This window comes from Lissotriton helveticus, chromosome 4_1 (genome assembly GCF_964261635.1).
Source record: "Lissotriton helveticus chromosome 4_1, aLisHel1.1, whole genome shotgun sequence".
In the NCBI taxonomy this organism is placed as follows: domain Eukaryota; kingdom Metazoa; phylum Chordata; class Amphibia; order Caudata; family Salamandridae; genus Lissotriton; species Lissotriton helveticus.
Window position 1 is genome coordinate 1,039,370,102 of NC_136063.1, and position 23,264 is coordinate 1,039,393,365.

At 45.5% G+C, this 23,264-nt stretch overlaps 1 protein-coding gene across 1 annotated transcript in view; it reads left to right on the forward strand.

Annotated features, from left to right (window-relative positions):
* TENT4A (terminal nucleotidyltransferase 4A) overlaps positions 1-23,264 on the forward strand; it is a 606,146-nt gene that overhangs the window by 398,456 nt on the left and 184,426 nt on the right. Inside the window, exon 8 of the mRNA XM_078687633.1 lies at positions 15,010-15,136. Coding sequence (XP_078543759.1) covers positions 15,010-15,136 — 127 coding nt within the window. The remainder of the gene's footprint in view (positions 1-15,009; positions 15,137-23,264) is intronic.

Genomic DNA, 23,264 nt, shown 5'->3' on the forward strand with positions numbered 1-23,264 from the left:
TAGAACCCCTTATTTCTTTGCCACCACTCCGTTTTCGTAAAGGGATCTGGGTTGGTTTGAACTATATGGTCCCTTAAAGAGGGGGCTTTGCTGTAAGTTAAAGAGATTGTCTTTGGTAAGCTCTCACCTATGACATTATCTCTCAGCACAATGGGCCAATGTTTATTCACTATTTTCTTGATTTGTTGATGTTGTTTAGTGAATCCTGTAATTAATCTGAAGCATTCAGGCTCAACTGTAGTTAACTTAGTTTTGGCCTGACTAGACAGCTCTCTATCCGCTTTTCTAATTAGGAGCTCCTCTCTCCCCATTAGTATGGATTTCTGTATAGCCCTGTCTATCACTTTTGCGGAGTATCCTCTTTCCAGGAATCTCTCCCTGCTTTCCTTTTGTGCCTGTTCAAGTTCCACTGGGTTGCTACATATGCGTCTTAGCCGAAGCATTTCCCCGTATGGGATACTAGAGATGAGGTGAATTGGGTGCGCGCTAGCAGCATGTAAAATGCTGTTGCCCGCAGTCTTTTTTCTGTGTACCCTAGATTCCAAATGACACCCATTGACGTAGAGCTCAGCATCTAAGAAAGTAATTGCTTCCTGACTGAGTGTTGCAGTGAATCTAAGATTTAGGGGATTGTCATTAATATCCTCAATGAATTTGAGGGCCTCTTCCTGGCTCCCTCTCCAAATGACGAACAAGTCGTCAATGAAGCGGAACCATGCCACTAAGTTGTTCCTAATGATGTGTCGGAAACCAAGCCCTAGGACCAGTTCCTCCCAAGCCCCCATGTGCAAACATGCATAGCTTGGAGAGAAACTGGCCCCCATTGCCACCCCCTGTTTTTGGCGGTACAACTGGGAGTTGAACAGAAACACATTGTTCGACAAACAAAACTCCAACATGTCTAACAGCATTTTGCTGTGTTTCTCATTGCCTGGTTCCCTTCTTGTTAAGTAGTACCGTACTGCCTCAAGGCCATCACTATGCATTATACTGGTATACAATGCCATTACATCAAGGGCAATCAGCCAATCCCCTTCCTGAATCTGTACATCTCTGATCTTGACAAGAAAGTCCCCTGTATCACGTATGTAAGACCCCAATTTTTGAACATAACCTTGTATGAAGTGGTCTATATAAATAGAGGTATGTTCAAGAAGGCTCCCCCTTGCTGATATTATTGGCCTTCCTGGTGGGTGGATGGGGTCTTTATGTATTTTAGGTAAAAAATACAATATCGGTGTTACAGGGTACTCAATCTTTAGATAATCAAATTCATTGTCAGTAATGAGTTTGGCCGATCGCCACTTACATAATCTTCGGTGATACTCTTCCTTGATGGTCAGGAGTTCACGGTTGTTGATTTTTTCATAACAATCACCATCGTTAAGTTGGTTGTAGGCCTCTTTATCGTAGTTGACTTTGGTCATAAGGACCACATTGCCCCCTTTGTCACTGCTCCTAATTACAACATTTTTTTCTTTGTTTAGTTTCTCCGTCAGTGCTTTGTATTGCTGTTGCTGGGCTGAATATCTACATTTCCTGCTCCCAATTTTTACCTGCAACTTTTTCAGATCTGTGATCACATTTTCTTGGAAAATATCAATATTGTCTCGTAGAAGGATGGGGTAGAAGGTAGATGGTGCCCTAAAATCCGTCATTGTTGATATCCTATTCCCACTTTCATCCATCCCACTGTTAGTTATATTAGGGCTGTGGGCTGCTTCATAGCCCATTCCTTCTGTTTCCCAAAGCTCACTTATAATGCGTGTTCCTTGTGATGCCTCAGGTTGCTGAATTTCCACATTTGACGTCACTCCATCTTTATTTTTTAAGGCATAGAATTTACGCAACTTCAATTTTCTGACTGCCTTGTAGACGTTGCATCTGGTATTTGCATAGTCAAAGTCGCAGGGGGGTGCATATGACAAGCCAAGTTTTAGTATATTCTCCTCCTTTTCACTGAGTTTCAGATGAGTAAGGTTCACAATTGTGCGACTAGAGGCTGGTTTTATTCCTGTTGTGGGGTATTGGTCCGTCCGGATCCCCCACCTCTTTTCTTCTGTGCGCCTCTTTTTTGCCAGCCGCGACCTCTGGCGGCGCCTGTAATTTGCCCTACATTTTCTTGACTGTTTTTTGTGTAGGATCTCAGGGTATTCCGCCTGTCCTGGCCTAAAAAAATCATCTCCTGGCCAGGCGTCAGTTTCGGTTGCTTTGCCGCTTCCGCCTGTCTGCGGCGGTCTGCTTCCCAATCAGAATCTGGATCCGAACTCACTGTAGCATTAGACGAATCGCTTGTTTCACCATTTCCTTTCCTTGCCGGATTAAGGTGGCCTGGGGGGTTCCGTTTGGTCGGTTGTTGTTGCTGTTTGGCATCACCCCTGCGAAGAGTGTCGAATTTTCGTGCAAAAGTAAAGATCTGGCCCAACTCATAGTCGTTCCTGTCCCTTTGGAACTTGTATGTCTTCCTTGCCACGATCTTTGCCTCCTCTTTCTTCAAACGTTCTTGCATAATTTTTAAGAGTCTGTTTTTTTCATCCTCTTCCCCCAGGCCATCAATTTCTTCATTTAAGGCGTCTATTTCCGTGAGGAGTATGGCTCTGTCAATGTCTGCATATTTGATAAGCACCTGCACTTGGCGTCGTGATGCCTCTAGATTTATTTCTGCCCACTCCTTCATCAACTCGGCATTTGGATTTTCATAAGTAGGGGCTGTTAATATTCTCAGGCCCCGTGGGATACGGTTTACCTCACTGTAGCGTTGTAGTGACTTAGACTCCCACCACTTAGCTTGCTCCTGAAATGACTTTTTTTCTAATAGTTTAAATAATTCTTTGATTTTCGTCGTATATATATGTGTGTATATATATATGTGTGTATGTGTATATATATATGTGTGTATGTGTATATATATATGTGTGTATGTGTATATATATATGTGTGTATGTGTGTATATATATATGTGTGTATATATATGTGTGTATATATATTTGTGTATATATATGTGTGTATATATGTGTGTATATATGTGTGTATATATATATGTGTGTGTATATATATATATATATATATGTGTATGTATATATATGTATATGTATGTATATGTAGATATATGCATATTATTGGCTATTGCTCCGGGGTCCCGCACGTGGGCGGGACTATTCAGTGCTTATGACTTTGAGTATACCCCTGGAAGAGAACTAGGATTACAGGTAAGTAACTAATCCATACCTGCAGGATGCGTCCTCACATCCATATCCTGCTGGGGCACAGGTGATACCTGTGGTTCATGCTAGGCCACAAGCATTTTCAGTTTACCGTGCTCCCCTTCGGCCTTACCATTGCCCCTCGTGTGTTCATGAAGGTGAACGCGGTGGTCGCAGCTCATCAGCGCAGGTTAGGGATGTCCGTCTTCCCCCTACCTCGACGAGTGGCTGTTTAAGGCATCCTCGCCCCAGGCAGTCTCCGCCCACCTTCAGACCAGGGCCGACCTCCTGCATTCACTGGGGTTCTCTAATAACGTGCCAAAGTCACACCTGACTCCTTCTCAGACGCTCCCTTTCATTGGAGCAGTTCTGGACATAGTGCAGTTTGGGGCTTGTCCACCTGTGAAGCCAGTCCAGGATATTCAGGTTATTCTGATGTTTCAGCCTCAATTCTGGATTTTGTTGAGACGGACTCTGATGCTGTTGGGCCTCATGGTCTTCTGCATCCTGTTGAAGCATGCCAGGTGGTGTATGCGGGCTCTGCAGTGAGACCTGAAGTTCCAATAGGCCCAGCATCGGGGGAATCTCACCGACATGGTCCAGATCTTGGAAGGAACTGGAGAGCTGCAGTGGTGGTTGACGATTGGCAATTGGGTCAATGGCAGACCCCTCTCCCTTCCCCAACCAGATCTGTCATGACAGATGTGTCTCTTCTGGGTTGGGGTGGCCATCGGGGAGAGGTGGAGATCAGGGGACACCCGTCTCCACTGGAGACCGTGCTACACATAAACCTATTGGAGCTCCAGGCGATTCGATTGGCTTTGAAGGCGATTCTTTCCTCTTTCAAAGGGAAGCTGGTGCAGGTATTAAGACAACACCACCGCCATGTGGTAATGCAACAAGCAGGACGTGGTCTTGGATCCTCTGTCGAGAGGCTCTGCGTCTCTGGACGTGGCTGGAACAGCAAGGCATAACCCTGCTGGTTCAACACCTGGCAGGTTCTTAGAATGCCAGGGCAGACTAACTCAGCCGTTGATGCCTAGCGGATCACAAATGGTATCTCCAGTCTGAGGTAGCTCAAGGTCTCTTTCAGCAGTTGGGAGAACCTTGGTTAGATTTGTTGGCCTCCGAAGAGATCGCAGTGTCACGATTCACTTCCTTTGCTCTCGTGCCCACCACCAGCGGGCCGAATTGTGGCGCTTTCCAGTGTTCTAATATGCTTCCAGACACACTCCTGCATGCATAACCTGATTTCCAGGCATTTGGATACCATTTAGGAATCGACATCCATTCCCAATCCATGCTCATGCTGGAAAATCCATTACCTATAATCCCCTTCTCACTGCTTTGTCTCCACCCCTTTAGGCCACAGATGGGTGGAGGAATTCACCTCACCTGTGGCCGGCTACTGCTAGCCTGCTCACACCTGATGCATGTAATTACTGTGAGCTCTTTTAAGCCCCAGCTCCCTTCAGCCCAGGGTTGATCGTTGTAGCTGTGTATCGGTGAGACCAATCCTTATTTCCAATGTGTTCCTGAGCTCTAGCTATTTCTTGTGCCTGAATTAGCACTGCCTGCAGTGCTGTCTTGTTTCCTGAGTTCCTGAGCTATACAGCTATAATTATTCTCTGTTACTGGCATCAGCTACTTCTTGTTCATGATCTGCACTGCTTGCAGTGCTCTCTTGACTCCTTGTGTCCTGAGCTGTAGCTATTTCTTGTTTCCTTGAACCTGTACTGCCTGCAGTGCTACATTGAGTCCTGAAGCTTTAGTAATTCCCTGTTTCTAAACTAGCACTGCCTGCAGTGCTACCTTGACTCCTGAGCCTTAACTTCATTCTTGTTCCTGCCCTTGCACTGCCTTCTATGATACTATGTTTTCTTGATTCCTGAACCTGCACTATTCTAGTATACCTCTGTAGCCTCCCCTTCTATATATCTTTTTGCAGTCCCTGCTTTCTTCCCATTTCCTTGGTTCCAGTTCCTAGTTTGCTGTCTTTCTATTCTGCTGTCTTGCTTCTATTACCTTGTATATTTGTTACTTGCTTTCTTCCAAGTGTGCCCTGTGATTTTCTTCCTTTCCTGTTAAGCACTCCTTCTTGCTAGCTCCTTGTCTATTGTGCTTGTGTAGTTCTACCCCCTTGCTGTTACTGCCTTGCATGTTCCTGTTTGATCGCCAGGATCCGTGGGCACAGCAGACTACCTAGGTGGTGTTTCTTGTTCACTGTGAGTATTGTCTTTTAGTTGCATACGTAACATTCCTATAGGTATTGGCTCCACAGACCCTGCCTTTGCATGCATATCCTATGGGTATTTGCAGTCAGTATCTGTATCCGCAATTGTGGGTTTAGAAACGTACTGAGCTTCAGTCTTACCGTGCGGAGCTCCAGAGTTCTTTACCCCAAACTCCCCATTATTATTAATGTTGTTTCATATATGTCTTGCACATTCGTCCTGGGTGTAGTTATTCTGAATGCTAAATTGCCTTGTGGGTGCCCTTCCTTTCTGAGTCTTACCCATCTTGTTCAATTGTACAGGCTTCCCCTTTGGATCCCTTTTTCCCCTCTGACTCCGTGTAATCCTGGGCAGTGCTGTAGTACTCTTTCTGTGCACTGTACGTTTTCTACCCAGTTCTCAGTCCTTGCCAAAGTCCCTGACTGTGTTCCTGACATAGTCCCGGACAGTCCCTGACAGTGTCTGCAGTACTGTGCGCTGGAGTCTCCAAGGCATCTATTGCTCGGCGACCCCTTTCATCGCAAGTAGAGCTCAGGACTGCTGTATGCCTTTCTGCCTGTAGCACTCCTGCCCAGGGTTCTGAAGAAGATCAGGAATGACTTCGCCTCCCAGTCCTCCTTGTGGCTCTGGACTGGGCAAGGAGTCTGGTATCCAGAGCTTCTGAGAATGAGCATCGATCCATCTTCAGGCTGCCCCTTCAGGAGGATCTTCTGTCACAGCAGCAGGGGAGGGTTCTCCACCCGAACCGATCATCTCTGCACCTGCATGCGTCGAGATTGAGCGGTGGCAGTTGATAGCTTTTGTTCCTCCCCAAGTCTGTAACATTATTCTGGTGGGCAGGCGTCCCTCCAAGACGGTGTATGCCTACCGTTGGCAGAAATTGGTATTATACTGTACAGAAAGGTCTATTGACCTTCATACTGCTTCTCTTACCAATGTTCTTCTATTAATTCTAGCCCTTGCCCAGTAGGGCGCTCTTAAGGGTTATCTCTGTGCTCTCTGATTTTTTTATTTTAATTCTTTTTTTTGTGGCTGCCAGACCACCCTTCTCTCTTCAAATCTCCCATTGTGCATAGATTTCTAAAAGGGCTGGCTCACCTCTCTCCACCTATTCCCTTTGTCATGCCTCAGTGGGATTTTAATTTGGTCCTCACCTATCTGAATTGCACTCCCTTTGAGCCTTTTGAACAATTGTACCCTCCAGCTTTTGACCATCATAGTGGCAATTACATCGGCCCGGAGTGTGTGAGTTGCAGGCGTTACCTTGTTCGCCTCCTTATCTTATGTCATTTCCGGACAAGCTGGTGCTTGGCACCAAGGCTTCTTTCGTGCCAAAAATTGACACCAATTCTTCTGGGTCAGTCCATCACTTTGCCCGCCTTCTTTGCTCCCCCGCATTCCGAGCAGGACCGTCTCCTCTGTCTGGACCCAAAAAAGAGCATTGGGTTGTTCACATTAAGATCTGTTACGGCCTGGTGAAGAAGCAGCCGCATGAGGGATTAAGGGCCCATTCCAGCAGGGAAAAGGCTGCAACTAGAGCTGTGGCCCTGAGTGTCCCTTTGCAAGACATGCGTCAAGCTGCAGCGTGGGTATTTTTGCAGACGTTTGCAAAACACTATTGTTTGGATGGTCCGGTCCGCAGGGACGGGCATTTTGCTCGCCCGTTCCTGCAGTTCTTCCTAGTTTAGCAAAATGGTCTGCAGCCCACCGCCGGGATGGCATGGCTTGAGTATCTAATTCAATGAGAAGGAATCTGTTGCAAGAAGGGTCTATCAGATAAACAAGTTACTTACCTTTGGTAACGCATTATCCGGTAGACTCCATCTAGCTGCAGATTCCTTACAGCTCCACCCATGCCTCCTGCTTCACGGACTAATGTTCTTGGGCTAGGGTATTCCTCCTTTCAGGGCCTTAGTTTTGCACACAACCACGTCAGTTTCTTTGGCTCTGTGCTACTGGCGTGGAAAAAACTGATGTCGGTGTGCCTGGGTGGCTCCTATATAGGCACAGCGACGTCCTAACTGACGGTGCCGACGGACTATGTCACACGGTCTAATGGGGCCACCCGATGGTGCTCGAAAGGGGTATTGCTCAACAGAAGTTTTGAATCCAGCCTGACGCCTGGGAATTCAAAGGTAAGGAATCTGCAGCTAGATAGTATCTACCAGATAATGTGTTACAGAAGGTAAGTAACTTGTTTGTTGACGCCACCATCTGTTGTGGTGTGGACCTTGCTGTTGGTTACCAAGGGAGCAACTATGTTTAAAGAACTTTCAGACTGCACAAAAATGGAATACTGGCTACTTTCAGTAACTTACTTTGTGGCAAAACATAGAGCAAAGTGCAATTGATTGCTTAATTTTATAAGCATTTAATACAATGACCCACATGCTGCTCACGTTATCAAGGCCTGTTTGTTCTAACTGGCTGCTGCATGATGCGTAACCTTACTACAGAATGTGGTGGGGATGATGTATCAAAGTTGGGACTTCTGCAACTTGTCACAAGAAGGCCCCCATCTGAAATGTCTTTCCTAGGTCTGAAATTTTACCCATATGTACATAGAGTTCAGGTAGCCAGTCATGGTAGCCAGTCATTCATCAAGTCTTTGAAAATGTACACCAGTGAAATTGAAGAGGACCCATGGATCTGCAGGACACACGTTTTCACATCCCTTTTGAAGCCCAGAGGGTTGGATAATGTTCTAAGTGGATGGCTTCCACAATCCATACTAATTATTCCTTCATATTAAAGAACACTTTGCAGGCTTCTAGCAGTGCACGGCAGCTACCCAATTGTGGAAAGGTGGACAAGTACCCATAGCAAATGATTGGCTGATCAAGTCCATGCTGATGCAAAAGCTGCCACAAGATCTACAAACCCAATAACGTACTAGATTTAGTACTTTCTTAATAGGGACTCCAAAAAATAGTGGTCGCAAATTACTAGAGATTTAGGAAAAAAAGGCATAATCTGAACAAGAGCTCTGTTCATTCTCTGGCATTGTTGTGCAAGAGTAATAATCTAAAGCAGAGGGCACCATTTCCCAGACCTCATTTGTAGTTATGATTGATTCTTAAGTGTAAGGATCTGTGGAACTCATATGGCTGGTCTCAGGCCATGGTGTAAACGTCCTCAGATCAAAAATGCATCCACATGCTTGAGCAGGTGTAGTCAACCTGGCCCTCAAATTCTTCCTTTCATTTAACTACATCTCTCTTTAGACCGGAAACCCTCATTTGCATTAGCTATTGAAACTTGGAGGAGCCTATCCAGAGTACTTTTGAGGCAGTTGATCTGCCATTGTTTTCTACATTACATTGGCAGTCATCTCCCAGACCAGTAGAGTTTGATGGCTGACTAGCTGAGCAGGCTTCTCATGGAATAACATGACTGGGTTCTAAATGACTGTTCTGACTGGAAATACTGTGCCCTGTTCACGGTCACTGAAAACTTGGGTATCCTGAGAATGAATCCTGTGGGAATTCTTTTGGATAGACTAGTTGAAAATACTGCTATTCTTCTGACTCTGGTCCCAAACGTGATTGCCAGGCTGAGCCTATCAATTTTAGATTGGCCAGGACATTTGTGTAGTATCCAGACCTTCACCTGTTTGTAGCCTTATTCGGTCCTTTGCAGGCAGCCCCTTCTAGCCATAATGACGGGCAAGGTCCTCCAAGCTGAAAATTGTAGGCTGTAGCTTTTCGTTTGTTAAATGTAGCAAGACTAGAATAAATCAAAAAGTTTATAAGCTGTCATCGTTGTTAATGTTTTGGATAATTAAGCACAGTGACTGGTAAGTGTCTGTGGGTAGTATTCTTTTAATCAATGTGAATGAAGGGATTTATTCCTCTCACTTAGTGGATACATGAAGGGATTGGTGAACCCAGTCTTTGTGAGCCAAGGCCCTCCACTCTGAATGTATCCAGTTGTATGGTATGGGCAATGCATTTTCTGGCACAACATTACTGACTGCCTCAGGGTGATGCCATGGTCCTTCCTGACAACTTTAAACTGAACATTGGAAGATAACCAATATTCTCCCTCTTGTCGGAAGCCGAATAAATGCAGCCCATCTTAAACAAGAGTAGATTTACTGTCAAGCATGCTATGAACACTTCCTGTACACTTGAGATTTAGATGTGCCTGCCACAGACAAGTCCTCTGCTGATATGCCTGCCTAAAGGGTTGGTTATTCAGATTGGAATCCTGGTAATACAGGTTAGAGAGGTTTGACGCAGTGGTTAATGGAGAGCGATTTGTCAAGGAAAAAACAGATCCTTGTAACCTGTCCAGGCAAATAGACATGTGTACGTCTAGGGAGGGAGCTTTTGTTGGCTACCATCTTTTGTGGCCTGAAGTTTTACTCCGATTTGTGCCCAATTGGTGCTATAAAACTCTACTGCAACAACATCAATAAGATGGCAGTTGGTGAAAGAAGTAGTTGGCGACTGCAGAGGTTTTGGGCCAAAATATCCCCAGCAAAAGGATTAGAGTGTAGAAGCAAGTAAAAGTAAACTGTTTATGTCACTGTGAGCACTATATAACTTAGCAAGTAAGCATGTCTCTCTGAGCCTTGCTGTACAAAATCTTTGTGGTTGACTCTAGGGATTGCTGAACTTGCTAAGACTGTGGCCACATTTGAAAATTCTCAGTAAAGCCAGCAAAGTTCTGTCTGGTAAAGCCTTGCGAACACCTTTGCGCACTGAAGATGGAATTTCCGACATTCTACATGTCCGATTGAGGCATGAGATTTGGAGAGAAGCTAAGTACTCTTAATGTCTGTGTTCTATAGAAGCACAAGGGCTGCTTGTCTGTTAAAAACATGCTCTCTTACTCACTTGTTCATCCACAAGCAGACCTTTGACTGTTACAGGTGGTGGGTTACCTGGGAGCTTTTGTTATTCCTGTGATCTGTACGAGGTTTGTCTGCCTCCATTTCCCAAAAGTATTTGAAGTACCACTGGTTCAAGATGGGCTAGGCGCCCTGTCTGTAAAGTACTTCACTGTTCTTTAGGCTGCAGCCAGTTTAAAGTGGGTTAATGCTGTGCTTCGTGCTAATTGCTTTTATTCTGCACACACGGGATACAGGTGTAACCCTCTCTGAATGGTTGGGTAACAGGCAGCTTTAAGTGCCAACATATAGTCTCAATTGAGACAGTTAGCCAAAAGACCTTACCAGGAGATAGTGGCCTTCAGCTCGACTGCATTGTGAATCTGATGGGCTATAGCTGCCAGAGCCCTCAAAACACACAATGGTGTGCAAGGTTGTAGAGTTGCAGTTGAGTATAGTGTCTGATACAAACAACCTTTTTCTGCCAGGACACAGTGTCATGATGCAGTTTTAAGTGCGCACAGCATGTGGTTGAAGAGCTTCATCTGTAGTGGACAGGGGTGATGAGACTGTCACAATTTACTGAAGGTCACAATGAAATGAAACTACTCGATGTGGCCTTCCATTTTGTAAGGTACTTCAACAGGTCAGTTGGGTTGTATGATAGAAGCACACGTGGTTCACCCATGCGTGCCTATCACGCTGCCCGAACCACCAATGTCTTATCCATGCATTCCTTTACCACACATGCCTTTTACCACACATGCCTTTTACCATGCAATTTCATGCTAAAGGCATGAATGGTAAAGGGCTATGCATGGCTAAGCTCACCACTGCTCCCACTCTGTTCCTAATCTACAAGCTCCCTACCTGCCCCATAACAAACACGCATGTGCAGTCCATAACCCTTAACATACACTACCCCTACCCCCTCCCACGCTGTCCCTAAAACTACCCCAACCATTTCCACTGTCCTTGGGCCTAAAACCCAAATTTAAAACACTACCTCGTCCTCCCCCAAGCCCTAAAACCTACCCATTCCTCTGCCCTAAAACACTGCCCCTTAACATACACTACCCAACAAATCCCCCCTCCCCCCCCCCGCACTGACCCTTAACCTTCCAACCGTTTCCCCTGCCCTTAGGCCAACACCCTAACCCCTAATATTAAAAAAACTACCCCAAGCCCCCATCCCGAGCCCTAGTAAATACTTGCCTTAAAAACTACCCCAACTCCCCCGAACCCTGAAAACTACCCCGGCCCCACTGTCCCCCCCCAGCCCTTAAAACTACCCCCCAGCATAGTCCCACTTTTCTCAGCGTGTCCTCTGCCTTTCTTCCTGTTGAGGTCCCCCATCCCCTTAACCACACATATGCATGATTAAGGCACACATGGTTAAGCTTGCGTGGCGAAGGCCACTGTACTCCAACTGTTTCCTGGTCAGTGGTGATAAGATCAGGGTCTGGTGACTCTCTCCAGGACAGCTGCCTCAGCTTGGTTCCCGTTGTTCCCCGCCTCATTTTGTCTGAGTGCTGTTTCGTCACTAATTCTTTTGCTGTGCCCACACTGTTTGTCTGCTCTCACTTATTTTTTTGTTATGTTGAGACTGCGTGTTTTGTCCATATTGCTTCTCACTGTACTTTAGTGGCATGAGGATGCATCTCCCAAAAACCACGTGGGGCCCAAAATCCGAGTTCGGCCAAATTTGCTCCGGTACAACCCCATCCCACTCCCAGGGGCAGTGGCATAGTCCTAGGCTCTTTAACTCGCCCTCTGTACATCCAGTTGACGGCAGAATCGATACTATCTGCATCAATGAAGGGAGATTATGTCAAATTCCAGATTGTTCAAAGGGGTACACCCTCCTTCTCCAAACCCCACAGCCACTCCATCCATCCCTATATCATCTGACAGAGTACCACCATGTGGTCTTGCGACTGGTAGTACTAGCCCTTCTGCCCAGATGAGCCATCGATAAGGTGCCAGCATCAAAAGGTCATGGTGGTGGTACCGGTTACTTTTTGTTGCCAAAGAAGGCTGGAGGCCTCTGTCCTATTTTAGATCTGTGTCCTCTCAATTACTTCTTGAAAAAGGAAAAGTTCAAGATGCCCACCCTGACTCAGGTCTCGTCAATTGACCCTTGAGACTGGATGGTAGTATTGGACTTGCAGGGTGCCTATTTTCACATTCTAGCACTGCCTGTCCACAGACACTACTTCATGGTGGGCCAGGAGCATCAGGTCTCTGTGCTCCCCTTTGGCCTTACCAGTGCCCCTTGAGTGTTCACAAAGGTGATGGTTGTGCTTATAGCACATCTGTGGAGGTCAGAGGTGCCAATCTTGCCCTACCTAGATAATTGGCTGTAAAAAGTGGGCTTGCCACATAGTCGTCTCCCACCTCCAGGCTATGGCGGACTTCTTGCCCTCGCCGGGTTTCACGATCAACATGCCAGTCACACCTGACTCCCTCTCAGACACTCTTTGGAACTTTTCTGGATACATTGTAGTTTCAGGCTAAACCGCTGGAAGAGCGAACCCACGATATTTGGGCTATTATGATTCTGATGTTTCAGTCTCTATTCTGGATTTTATTCAGACTTACTCTGAGACTGTTGGGCCTCATCGCCTGCTCCATCCTGTTGGTGAAACATGCCCAGTGGCATAGGCGGGCTCTGTAGTGGGACATGAAGACCTAATGGGCACAGCTGGAGAGGAATGTCTCTGGCCTGGTGCAGATAATGAAGGGAACTGCAAGGCCTGTGGTGGTGGCTCAAGGACCACGATCTTGTCAACGACTGACCTCTCTTCCCCACCCAGATCTCTCAATAGTGACAGATGCGTTACTTCTGGGTTGGGATGGCCACCTGGAAGAGATGAAGTTCAGAGGCCTCTGGTCTATGTCAGAGAATCTGCTCCACATTAGTCTGTTGGGACTGAGAGTGAGCTGTTAGGATTGAAAGCCTTTCTTCCTTCCATCAAGGGAAGGCTAGTTCAGGTGTTCACTGACTAGACCACCGCCATGTGTTATTACAATAAGCAAATGAGGAAGGTGTTGTGGACCCTTTGTCAAGAAGCCTTACATCACTGGACATGAGTACATATTCTAGGTGGTTTACCACTGGTGGGTGCTCTGAACTCCAAAACAGACTAACTCAGCCTTCAATGTCTAGCGTATTGCGAATGGTGTCTGCATCCGGAGGTGGTGCAAAGCCGCTTACAAGATTAGGGAGAACCTTGGTTAGATTCGTTCACTACTGCCAAAACGTAGCGTCAGCACTTCTGTGCACTGGAGTTTTCGAAGCAGGTCTTGCTTGGCGACTCCTTTAGTCATGCGCAGAGATCAGAACTCAAATATGCCTTAACACCAATACGACTCCTTTCCAGAGTTCTCGATATCTGGAACAACTGGGTCCAAGTTATCTCAGTAAATCTGGACTGGGCATCGAGAGTATGGCATACCAAACTGCTGAGCATGATCATCTGGCCTCTAGTCTGGCTGCCCCTTCTGGAGGATCTTCTTTTGCAGCAACAGGGCAGGGTACTGCACCCAAACCTATCCACACCATCTTTATGCTTGGAGGTTGAGCGGCTACAGTTAAAGTGTGTGTCATTCTGGCAGCCAGGTGTTATACTAAAACCATCTGTGCCAGCCAATTGGACCGGTTTGTGGCTTGGTTTAATCTAAATCAATTGATACCCTGTCTTGCACCCTTTGTCTGAAGTTCTTTTGTTATTCCTTTCCCTGGCCCAGGAAGGCTTTTCTTTTAGCACAGTTAAAGGCATTTGCCATTTCTACCTTCCTGTGGTTGCTGGACCAACTATTCTTGTTCTAGTGACTTGTGTCTATATTGCCTAAAGGTTTGCAGCATATCTTTCCTCCCAGGCCCTTCATTATGCCTCAATGGTACTTTAATTTAGTTCTTACTTAATGTTTTTCTTTTAAGCAGATGCGCAGCTGGCTTCTGCTGATCTTATTTCTGAAAACTTGTCCTGTGGCGATAGCCTCTGCCAGTAGCGATAGCGAATTGCAGGCACTTTTGGTTAACCCTCCCTACACTTAATTCTTAGACAAGTTGGTTCTTCCAACTAGAGATCCTTTCGACCAAAGGTGGTCACACTTTTTTTTTTTTTTGCGTCTGGCAAAAAATCACCCTAGTTAACAATTCACTCTTGTGGGTATGCATAGTATTACCAAAGGTAAGCAACTTGTTATTTTGTTTTTAGTCCGTTGTCGAAGGCTAAAGAGTATCGCCCCCAACATAAACAAATACAAAGCCAACAAGCTGCCATCCATCGTTTAACATATTGATTTTGCCTATGATTGTTTTTGATAGAGCTTTAACCCTTTTTTCACTGATATGGGGTGGTATTGTTGTATATACTTTTTACCTTTCCGCTTTGTGTTTGATATTTTCAACTCCTGCCACGAGTAGCGTAGTAGAAATTAGTAGAAAATCAAACTAGCGTCTAAAAATAACTTGGCTAGCTTGGCATTAATCTTTTATAGTTGTAATTTAGGGTTTGACAGATTTCTTCTAACACACCACTTGTTAACCACTTAGCTTTTAGGACTTGGCTTTTCAGCAGCAGTTCGAAGGCAAGTGTATGGAAATAGCTTTAATAAAACTCTGCACTTGGTGTTAGAATAAATCTATACAGAATACACTTTAAGATAGTTAGCCATTTAAAAGCTGTGATTTCATTGTGCACATGTCTCACTTAAAGTTTCTTTCTTCCAGGAAATGATGTAGGCAGAAGTTCTTACGGTGCTATGCATGTCCAGCAGGTCTTTCATTATGCCTACCTTGTCCTAACTCATGCACTATCGCCACTCGCAAGACTGTATCCAAATCGAGACCTTGAGAGGTACTTAAATCATAAGTTTTATTATGTTATAACATTTGACTTCTCAGATGAAACTGAGTAAATCATCCTGTTAACCTGTCTTTTAATTTCAAGCATGACTCCAGCTATTGAAGTCTTTCTTGTTGGAATTTGGTGGTTAGCATACTATGATGGAGATACAAAGTGTTAGTCTTTTAGTTTACAATGATTGCTTACTAGCAATGGGCATTACTAGTAATGTGGATGTTTGTGAAGTTGACTGTACTAGCAAGTTCAAGTGTTTGAAATGGATTTAGTCAATTTTATAACTCCGCTGCAAGGATGTAAATTGTATTTTATGTGTTCATCCCTACAATCATCGTTCGTCATAGAGACTGTAAATTTAGTTTGTAGGAAGAATTCCGGATTTAAAATTCATAACATTTCATTCAATGTTTGGTAAGGGTGCGAGGCGGCGGGTTTTGATGGACGATAATCTGCTTATTTTGCACACCTGATTTTGCACTGAAACCTTTACGGAGGCACTAGTATTTTTAAATTGCCATCACTTTTAAACTGCATTTTAAATACACAAAATGCAGCTCATGTTTGTTTTAAATCGTCACTAATGTTTGTAAAGTGTCTGACCTCACCAACGCCCACAGTCCAGTCCGCCGGCTTCCCGTTCCACCACGGGTTCTCCCGCTTGACGTGGAGGGAGCAGAGGCGGGACTAGGCTCGAGTCACGGGGCAGAGGTCGGGGGGCGGGAACTACCTGCAGAGACACTATTTAAACAGGCATGGGGCTGTCGCGCAGCGGACGAGCGCAGCGGGCGCACCGAAGGCGCGCCAAAGGCCAGCCCGTCCGCGCCCAGACGGGACCAGGGGCCACCCCCCCTGCCCAAAACCTCACAGCTCCCACTTATTCGAGAGATACACTGCTAGCCCTTAAGGCGAGGCGCGATGAGAAATGTAGAACACTGAACCCAGATTCTCCTACGAGCTGTTGTCAACACTGCAACTTCTCCTTCTCTCCCGCAACACTCGAAATTACTGGGGTATCAGCAGATAGCAAACTCTCTAACCAAAACAAACTTGACAAGCAAGATAGTCAATTCTCCTTTTTGAGTACCAATTGTAGATCACTCCCAAAACACCAAGAGGATATTTTTATTCTTTTAATTGATCAGAAGCCAGATGCGTTATTCCTCACAGAGACTTGGTTATCCGACAGTTCTGGCCCTGACATAGCCCAAGCCCTCCCCCCCAACTATTCTATAGTTAGGAAAGATCGGGAGAACCAAGGAGGAGGAGGCATCTGTGTAATTTTTAAAAATATCTATCAATGCAAATGGACTGATGCGAAATTAGGTAACTGCGAAGCAGGACTTTTTAAACTCAATCCAACTCTGCAAATAACACTCCCAGGCTCCTGATTTATCGCCCCCCGGGGCGGCAGGAGAATGGACGGCTGCCCTACCTGACCTTTTAGCACCTCTCTTACTTGAGGCTTCCATGTTTACCATCCTAGGCGACCTAAACCTACATTTAGAAGATTGTGATTGCCCAATGATAGTCAACTTTCTTTCAGATCTAGAGGCTTTAAACATCCACCTGTGGAACTCTGCTCCTTCCCATCAGGCCGGCCACCTATTGGACCCCATATTTGCAAATTTTGATCGCATTAAATGGGAATCGACACTACCCATTGTGTGGTCGGACCACTTTCTTAGTAAAATTACCATATGGGCTCCCCCTCACAAAAATATTAAAAAATCAGAAGTGTGGCTCAGAAAATGGAAAAAACTTCAGATAAATGATCTAGATGAACAACTAACCAGATCCAACCTGGGCTTTGAAATAGATAAAATTACAACTGAGGATCATCACAGAATTAATAGCTGGATAGCAGATGCTGCTCTGACGGTCGTTCCCCCAACCCTAAGTAAACTAAAATCATGTAACCCTCCAGCGCCCTGGTTCTCAGATAAGCTAAAAGAGGAAAAAAGCCGATGTAAGAAGTTAGAAAGACAATGGAGGAAAATTATAATCATGATAATAAAGAAAAGTATAAGCTAGCGCTCAATACTTATCACCTATCATGTAAAATCGCCAGGGGAAACTTTACCAAGAACACGATTTTAGAAGCGCAGAATCATTCAGGGACCCTCTTTAAGGTACTTAAAAATTTAGCGGGAGCAGCAACTCTACCTGAACCTCCTGTATTATCACCTACCCAATGTAATAACATTGCTAATTTCTTTCATGAAAAAATAGCTACGATATACACCAATTTTACACCCAATAATGATGATATCAATATCAGCTCCCCTACACCTCCCAAAAAAGATCAATGTGAGCTCCCGAAGAATCAAGAAATTAGTACATGGCAATCAATAGACGCTTTGGCCTTTAGAGCTGCCTTGAATAGCATAAAATCAGGTTCACCCCTAGATCCTCTACCTGCACATATTCTTAAACAATTACAGTCCTACCCTGGAGGTACTTAGAGCACTATTAAATGCCTCCCTAGAGGAAGCTATACTACCAAATGACTGGAAACACGCAATGGTAGTCCCCTTGCTAAAAAAGGCCAATAGCGACCCCGAAATGTTTTCTAATTTTCGCCCGGTATCTTTACTACCGATTATGTCTAAAATTTTAGAAAAGCACGTTAACAAGCAGTTATCAGACTTTATCAATAACAATAATCTGCTTCATTACTCACAATCAGGCTTTAGAAAAGGTCACTCCACGGAGTCCACCCTACTTGGGGTTACTGAGGTCATACGACAAGAACTGGACAAGGGAGGCACGGCGGCACTCATCCTTCTGGATTTGAGTGCCGCATTCGACACCATATGCCATACCACCCTCATCATGTGTCTAGAAGACATTGGTATTAGAGGGAAAGCATTAAAACGGTTGGAGCAATTTCTCCTACACCGCACTGATCAGGTCTTCTCTAAAAGCAACCGGTCTGAAATACATACGTCCCCCTATGGAGTACCCCAGGACTCTATATTGAGCCCCCTCCTTTTTAATGTGTATGTCACGCCCCTAGCTAAAATTGCAGAAGAGATGGATCTTACCATCCATTCATATGCTGACGACACACAACTGGTGTTCTCCCTTACACCTTCAGATAAATCTGACATCTCTCCCCTTCGATCAGGACTTCTCAAAATGGCCAACTGGCTCCACTCTAAAAAACTAAAACTGAATGGGGGAAAAACAGAGTTGTTAATTTTTGGCAATCAAAAGAATCTCTGGGACCCAACTCACTGGCCCGCGGAAATGGGTGCCATCCCTACCGCAGTTCAATCCGCCCGTAATCTAGGGATTATAATTGATGATAAACTGTCCATGCAGACACACACATCCAAAACGGCCTCCAAATGTTTTCTCATCCTTAAATGGCTAAGAAAAATATTGTGGCAATTGCCAGATGGGGCCCAGAGGACTGTTATACAGGCATTAATTACGTCTAGATTAGATTACGGTAATGTACTATGTCTAGGAGCTACAAATAGAACTCTGAACCAACTACAAGTAGTACAAAATTCCGCGGCCAGAATGCTCCTCAATCTTCCAAGACGCACGAGGATGACAGACCATTTTAGAAATCTACACTGGCTGAGAGTGTCCAGCAGAGTAAAATTCAAGGCACTGTGCTAGATGCACAGAATTAGCTTAGGAACAGCCCCGGAGTACCTATGTAAAATGGTCCAGAAATACCTACCTGCGCGTAACCTGCGCTCAATGAATCAAGCAAAATTCATTGTGCCCAAGATAAAAAGGGCTCGACTAGGAGGTCGCTCTTTCTCCTTCTTGGCGCCGACACTATGGAATTCACTACCCCTCCAATTACGGCTAGAACCATGTTATTTACGCTTTTGTAAAGGAGTGAAATCATGGTTGTTTAGTCAATAACTGTTCCCTGTCTCCTTCCAGTAACATTGATCCAGGGCGCCGGGAAACCCTCAGGGTAGCTGCCGCGCCATATACAAAGGCAATAATAATAATAATAACAGTAGAACTTTGTAATGAACATTTACATTTTGCCCCTCTTCCTTTCCAGTTTTAAAAGGATGTTCTAAGTAGTTCTCCAGCATTGCTTTGTTCATTCATTCACATGTTTTAATTTTTTGTCAGGCTGGGAAACCTTGGTACCCAATGTTAACAATGAAATGTGCTTTACTGTCAATAACATTGAAAAGGCTATCTATTACACACAAGCAGTCCCTCTTTTTATGACCCACACTTCAGCCAGAGCAGCACCTTCATTGTAGGAGAGTAGGGTCTGCTTCCTATAATCACCCCCACTGTTTGCTGTGATTCTGTTTTTTCGACTTTAGTGTGGCTGTGGGCCTGCTAATCAGACCCACAGCCCAGCTGTTCTCACTCTGAATTGATACCATGTACTTTAGGTACATACCAGATTGGTTACTGGGTCACTCTTGTGAGCCCCTATATAGTGTACCATAGGTACCCAGGGCATAGGTGCACCCTAGGCCTACCAGGGGCTGCAGCATGTATTGTGCCGCCCCTGATTTGCCTTCCAAACAGACACCACAGGTCTGTTCACACAGCCTGGGTAAGGTGGTGTAATCACCCCTTACTTGGATATAGTATACCTATATCTACCTTTATATATAGACACATATACACCTATAAGCCACTCCTATGGTAGGCCTCGACAAACCTGGAGGCAGAGTGCTTGGTTTTATGTGAGAGGGTGCCCTAGCATGAGCTGAGCCCCTCTGCAGCTTTCTGAACCATCTCCTTATAGCTGTTCTATGATATAGCCATACCATATACTCTTAACTGCATTATAATCCTCGCAGTTTATGCTAACTTTGGTTTGGCTTCATCAAAATGTCGTGTAAAGTGTCAAACACTTGAAATACGACCCCCCCTCCCCGCCAATTCTGGCGGCGGGGGTAGCATTCCACCCTTCTAGAGGGAAAAGACATTTAAGTTACTGCTTTACCCGGTTAAAGTTAAACCGAGCCTCAGCATCACAAAATGGATGCTGCTGCTTCAGACACAAGTCTGACCTCCTGTTGCTGGGGGAAACTCCGGCAAGGGCAGCCTGGACAGTAGATTTCCTGTCCAGGGAGGTGCCAGCACCTCCCCAGACAGGGGTTTTGTGTATTGGGGCAGGGAGGGCTGCGTTCAGTGAATGCATCTAGACACTGCCTGGGGCACACAAGGTGCTCCATGCATAGCCCGGTTCAAACCAGTTGCTGGGGCACTCCAGCCCCAGCTCTGGCGCAAAACTGGACAAAGGGAAAGGGGTGTAACCACCCCCTTCTCAGGTCCACCCATAGGAGGGAACTAGGCAGGCAATCCAGCCCCCATCCTTAGTAGAAGTATAGGAGCTGTGTCCCCAGGACTTTAGATTATCCTGGAACAAAACTTTGATTCAGAACTCTTGGACCTTAGACATTCTATTCTGACTAGACATTTCCCTTGTGGTCAAGGAGTGACCACCCTGTTCAAACAGGCACCAACAGCAACTTTGCCGGTCTGCAGTTTCAAGGCTCGCACCGGAACCCGAAGACTCTGCGACTCAAGAACTGGACTTCTCTGACCCTGACCCACAGCAAAGCTGGGACCTGTGGCGGACACGCGAGACGTGGGATCGTACATCTTGGACATCCTGCAATTTACTACCTGCATTCCTTTCCTGAAGCCTCAGTAAGTTGTGCATTGGGGTACGAGAAGCCCCAGCCCTGAGCATCATTTGACCTGAAGCCCAGGCCCCCACACTCCGCGAGTGTCCCTTGGGCCCGGCCTTTAAATTTGTGCTCGCCGCGTCTTCCCGGCTCCTTGCCTGTTGGCTAGTGAGCCCCCTGAAGTCGCCATCTTGAATCTGACTTGCGATCCTGGTTGCTCCAGGCTCGCCCCAGCTTCCTTACAAAGGAGAAGTGCCACAGACCTTGCTGATCTGCAACAGAGCCAATCTCGACATCCTGCGGGGGTTGCGGTTGCCAAGGCTTGTTGGGTCCAATTCGGATACCGACGCTGCAGTCATCTAGATCCGTCGTGGGACAGCTCGAATCCAGCTCCTGGTCATCGTCTATGCCTCCTGGACCTCGTGGCTGAAGAGACAAACTTACCTTCTTCAACTTAAAGCACCCGACATCGCCTGGTTCCTTCCTGGTTCCTTCCTGGTCACTTCCTGGTCACTGGCTAGTGACCCTGGTTCCTTCCTGGTTCCTTCCTGGTCACTGGCTAGTGACCCAGACTCTGTCCCCTCTGCTTTCAGGTTCTTCACATCTCCGATCCACCCGGACACTTTTCCCCTTGTCGCCTGCAGCACTTCTTTGCAGCTCTCCATAGGAAACGCCGACGAAACCAGACACGAGAAGGCACCTATGCACCCGGCTTCCCTGGGTGAGGTAACACGAGTACTCCGGTGCTCCCGTGGGTCTTGACTCTCGAAGTGTCCTAGTTTAAAAAGGTTCCATCCGGAAGTGTCCTTAACTTGTAACTTTGTAACTTTTATGAACTCCATAGAAAGTCAATGGGAACCCGCGCCTTTGTTTACACACTGCATGCGGCTCCTGTGAGTCTTACTTCCTAACCTTTGGTCGTTTAGTGTAGCCCCACCGATTCTACAGGCCCTAGGAGTGCTTTCTAACTCTCGTGTGGTACTTGTACCACTTTCTTAGTATATGGTTAGTGAGGCCCCTAGGGCATAACGTATTCTGTGCAACTTATTGTGTATTAACTGTTTGACTTGTATTGTATTTTTACCTCTGACCTCATAAAGAGTGCAGAGGGGTTGTGTTAAGATTAAATACATATATATTTGATATAAACCTTGTGTGGTGTCCTTTCAATTGGTATTCAAGGGATTATATACAACTTGCTTAACTCTCCTACTGAAGTCTTAGCCTTAAGACTGCTGGTTCATGCTACCACCAGGATAGCTTTCTATAAGGTTGACTTTACAACCACCATCAAGAAGGGTCAATTAGACTGGTGCAAGGTGCCCACTAGAACTAGTGGACATCATATGCCAGGCTAACTTCTCACATTCATCAATTCCCCTGACAGGGTTTTTGTACAGCCAGATTTTCTACTGCACTTTCAGTGATGCAGAATCTTCTGGAGCTGTCAAGTTGATCTTAAAACAAAAAAAAAAATCTTCAGTCCTGCAATTTTTTCCTCACCTACAGCTATGAGGCAGAGTTCTGCCTTATTTTAGTCTACATTTCTTGAAAAATCCCCAGAATAGCAAACTTTTCTGAGAAGTCTCTTCAAGGCTTCAGAGGTCTGTAGTAAGAGGAAGATCTAAGGGCAGGATCCAAACACTTACTTTACTACTTCCATCCCAGTCATGACACAAAGTGGTGACATTTGTAAAGGCTTCTTAGGACAAACCTTGAACATCTGTAAGAGGAGGAGCCCGGGCTGGCCTTGGAAATGCTTGAGGTGGAAGCTGCTTGCTCCTCCTCAAGGAAGTCACCCTTAAGCTTACCTCAGGGGTCTAAAAGACTTCTGACGGCTCTGACTGTGCTTAAAGGTCAGGCTAATGATCAGTTGTGATTGTCATTGCTGTAGGAAAAGGGAACAGCTTCTCAAGAATCATCCATAGTTATCTTGAAAGGTTTTGCAGCGTGAATCTTTCTGGATTCACTATGCTGTGCATATTCCCCCATCTAGTGGTTGGAGTTGAACTCCAACCACTAGATGGGGGAATATGCACAGCATAGTGAATCCAGAAAGATCTTCAAGCTGCAAAACTACACCGACAGGTAAGTAACTATTCGTTGCTGCCAATTAGCTTAAATGCCTTTGAAAACGCACAAATTACAATAAACTTTAAAATCCCTCGAACCATTGACTGTGCTGTTGTGAATGAGCTGATCTTTGACTAAGGGTTAGAAATCTAAGACACTGGGGTACTGTGTGGCCCAACATTTATGTGGTAACCACTGGCTTCATCTTCTGGGAGAAGGCTCCAGTCAACAAAATCATGAATCTCCTTGTTAGCGAAGACTCGCCAGTCAACAGCTGCACACCTGCCAACTAAAGTGGCCACTTCTAAAGTTGCACTTTGCCCACCCATTACATTAAATTGGATTTAACCATTAAATCTGGTTTAATGCACTGAATCTGTTGATACCTTACAGTACCACATTTATTAGTTCCATCA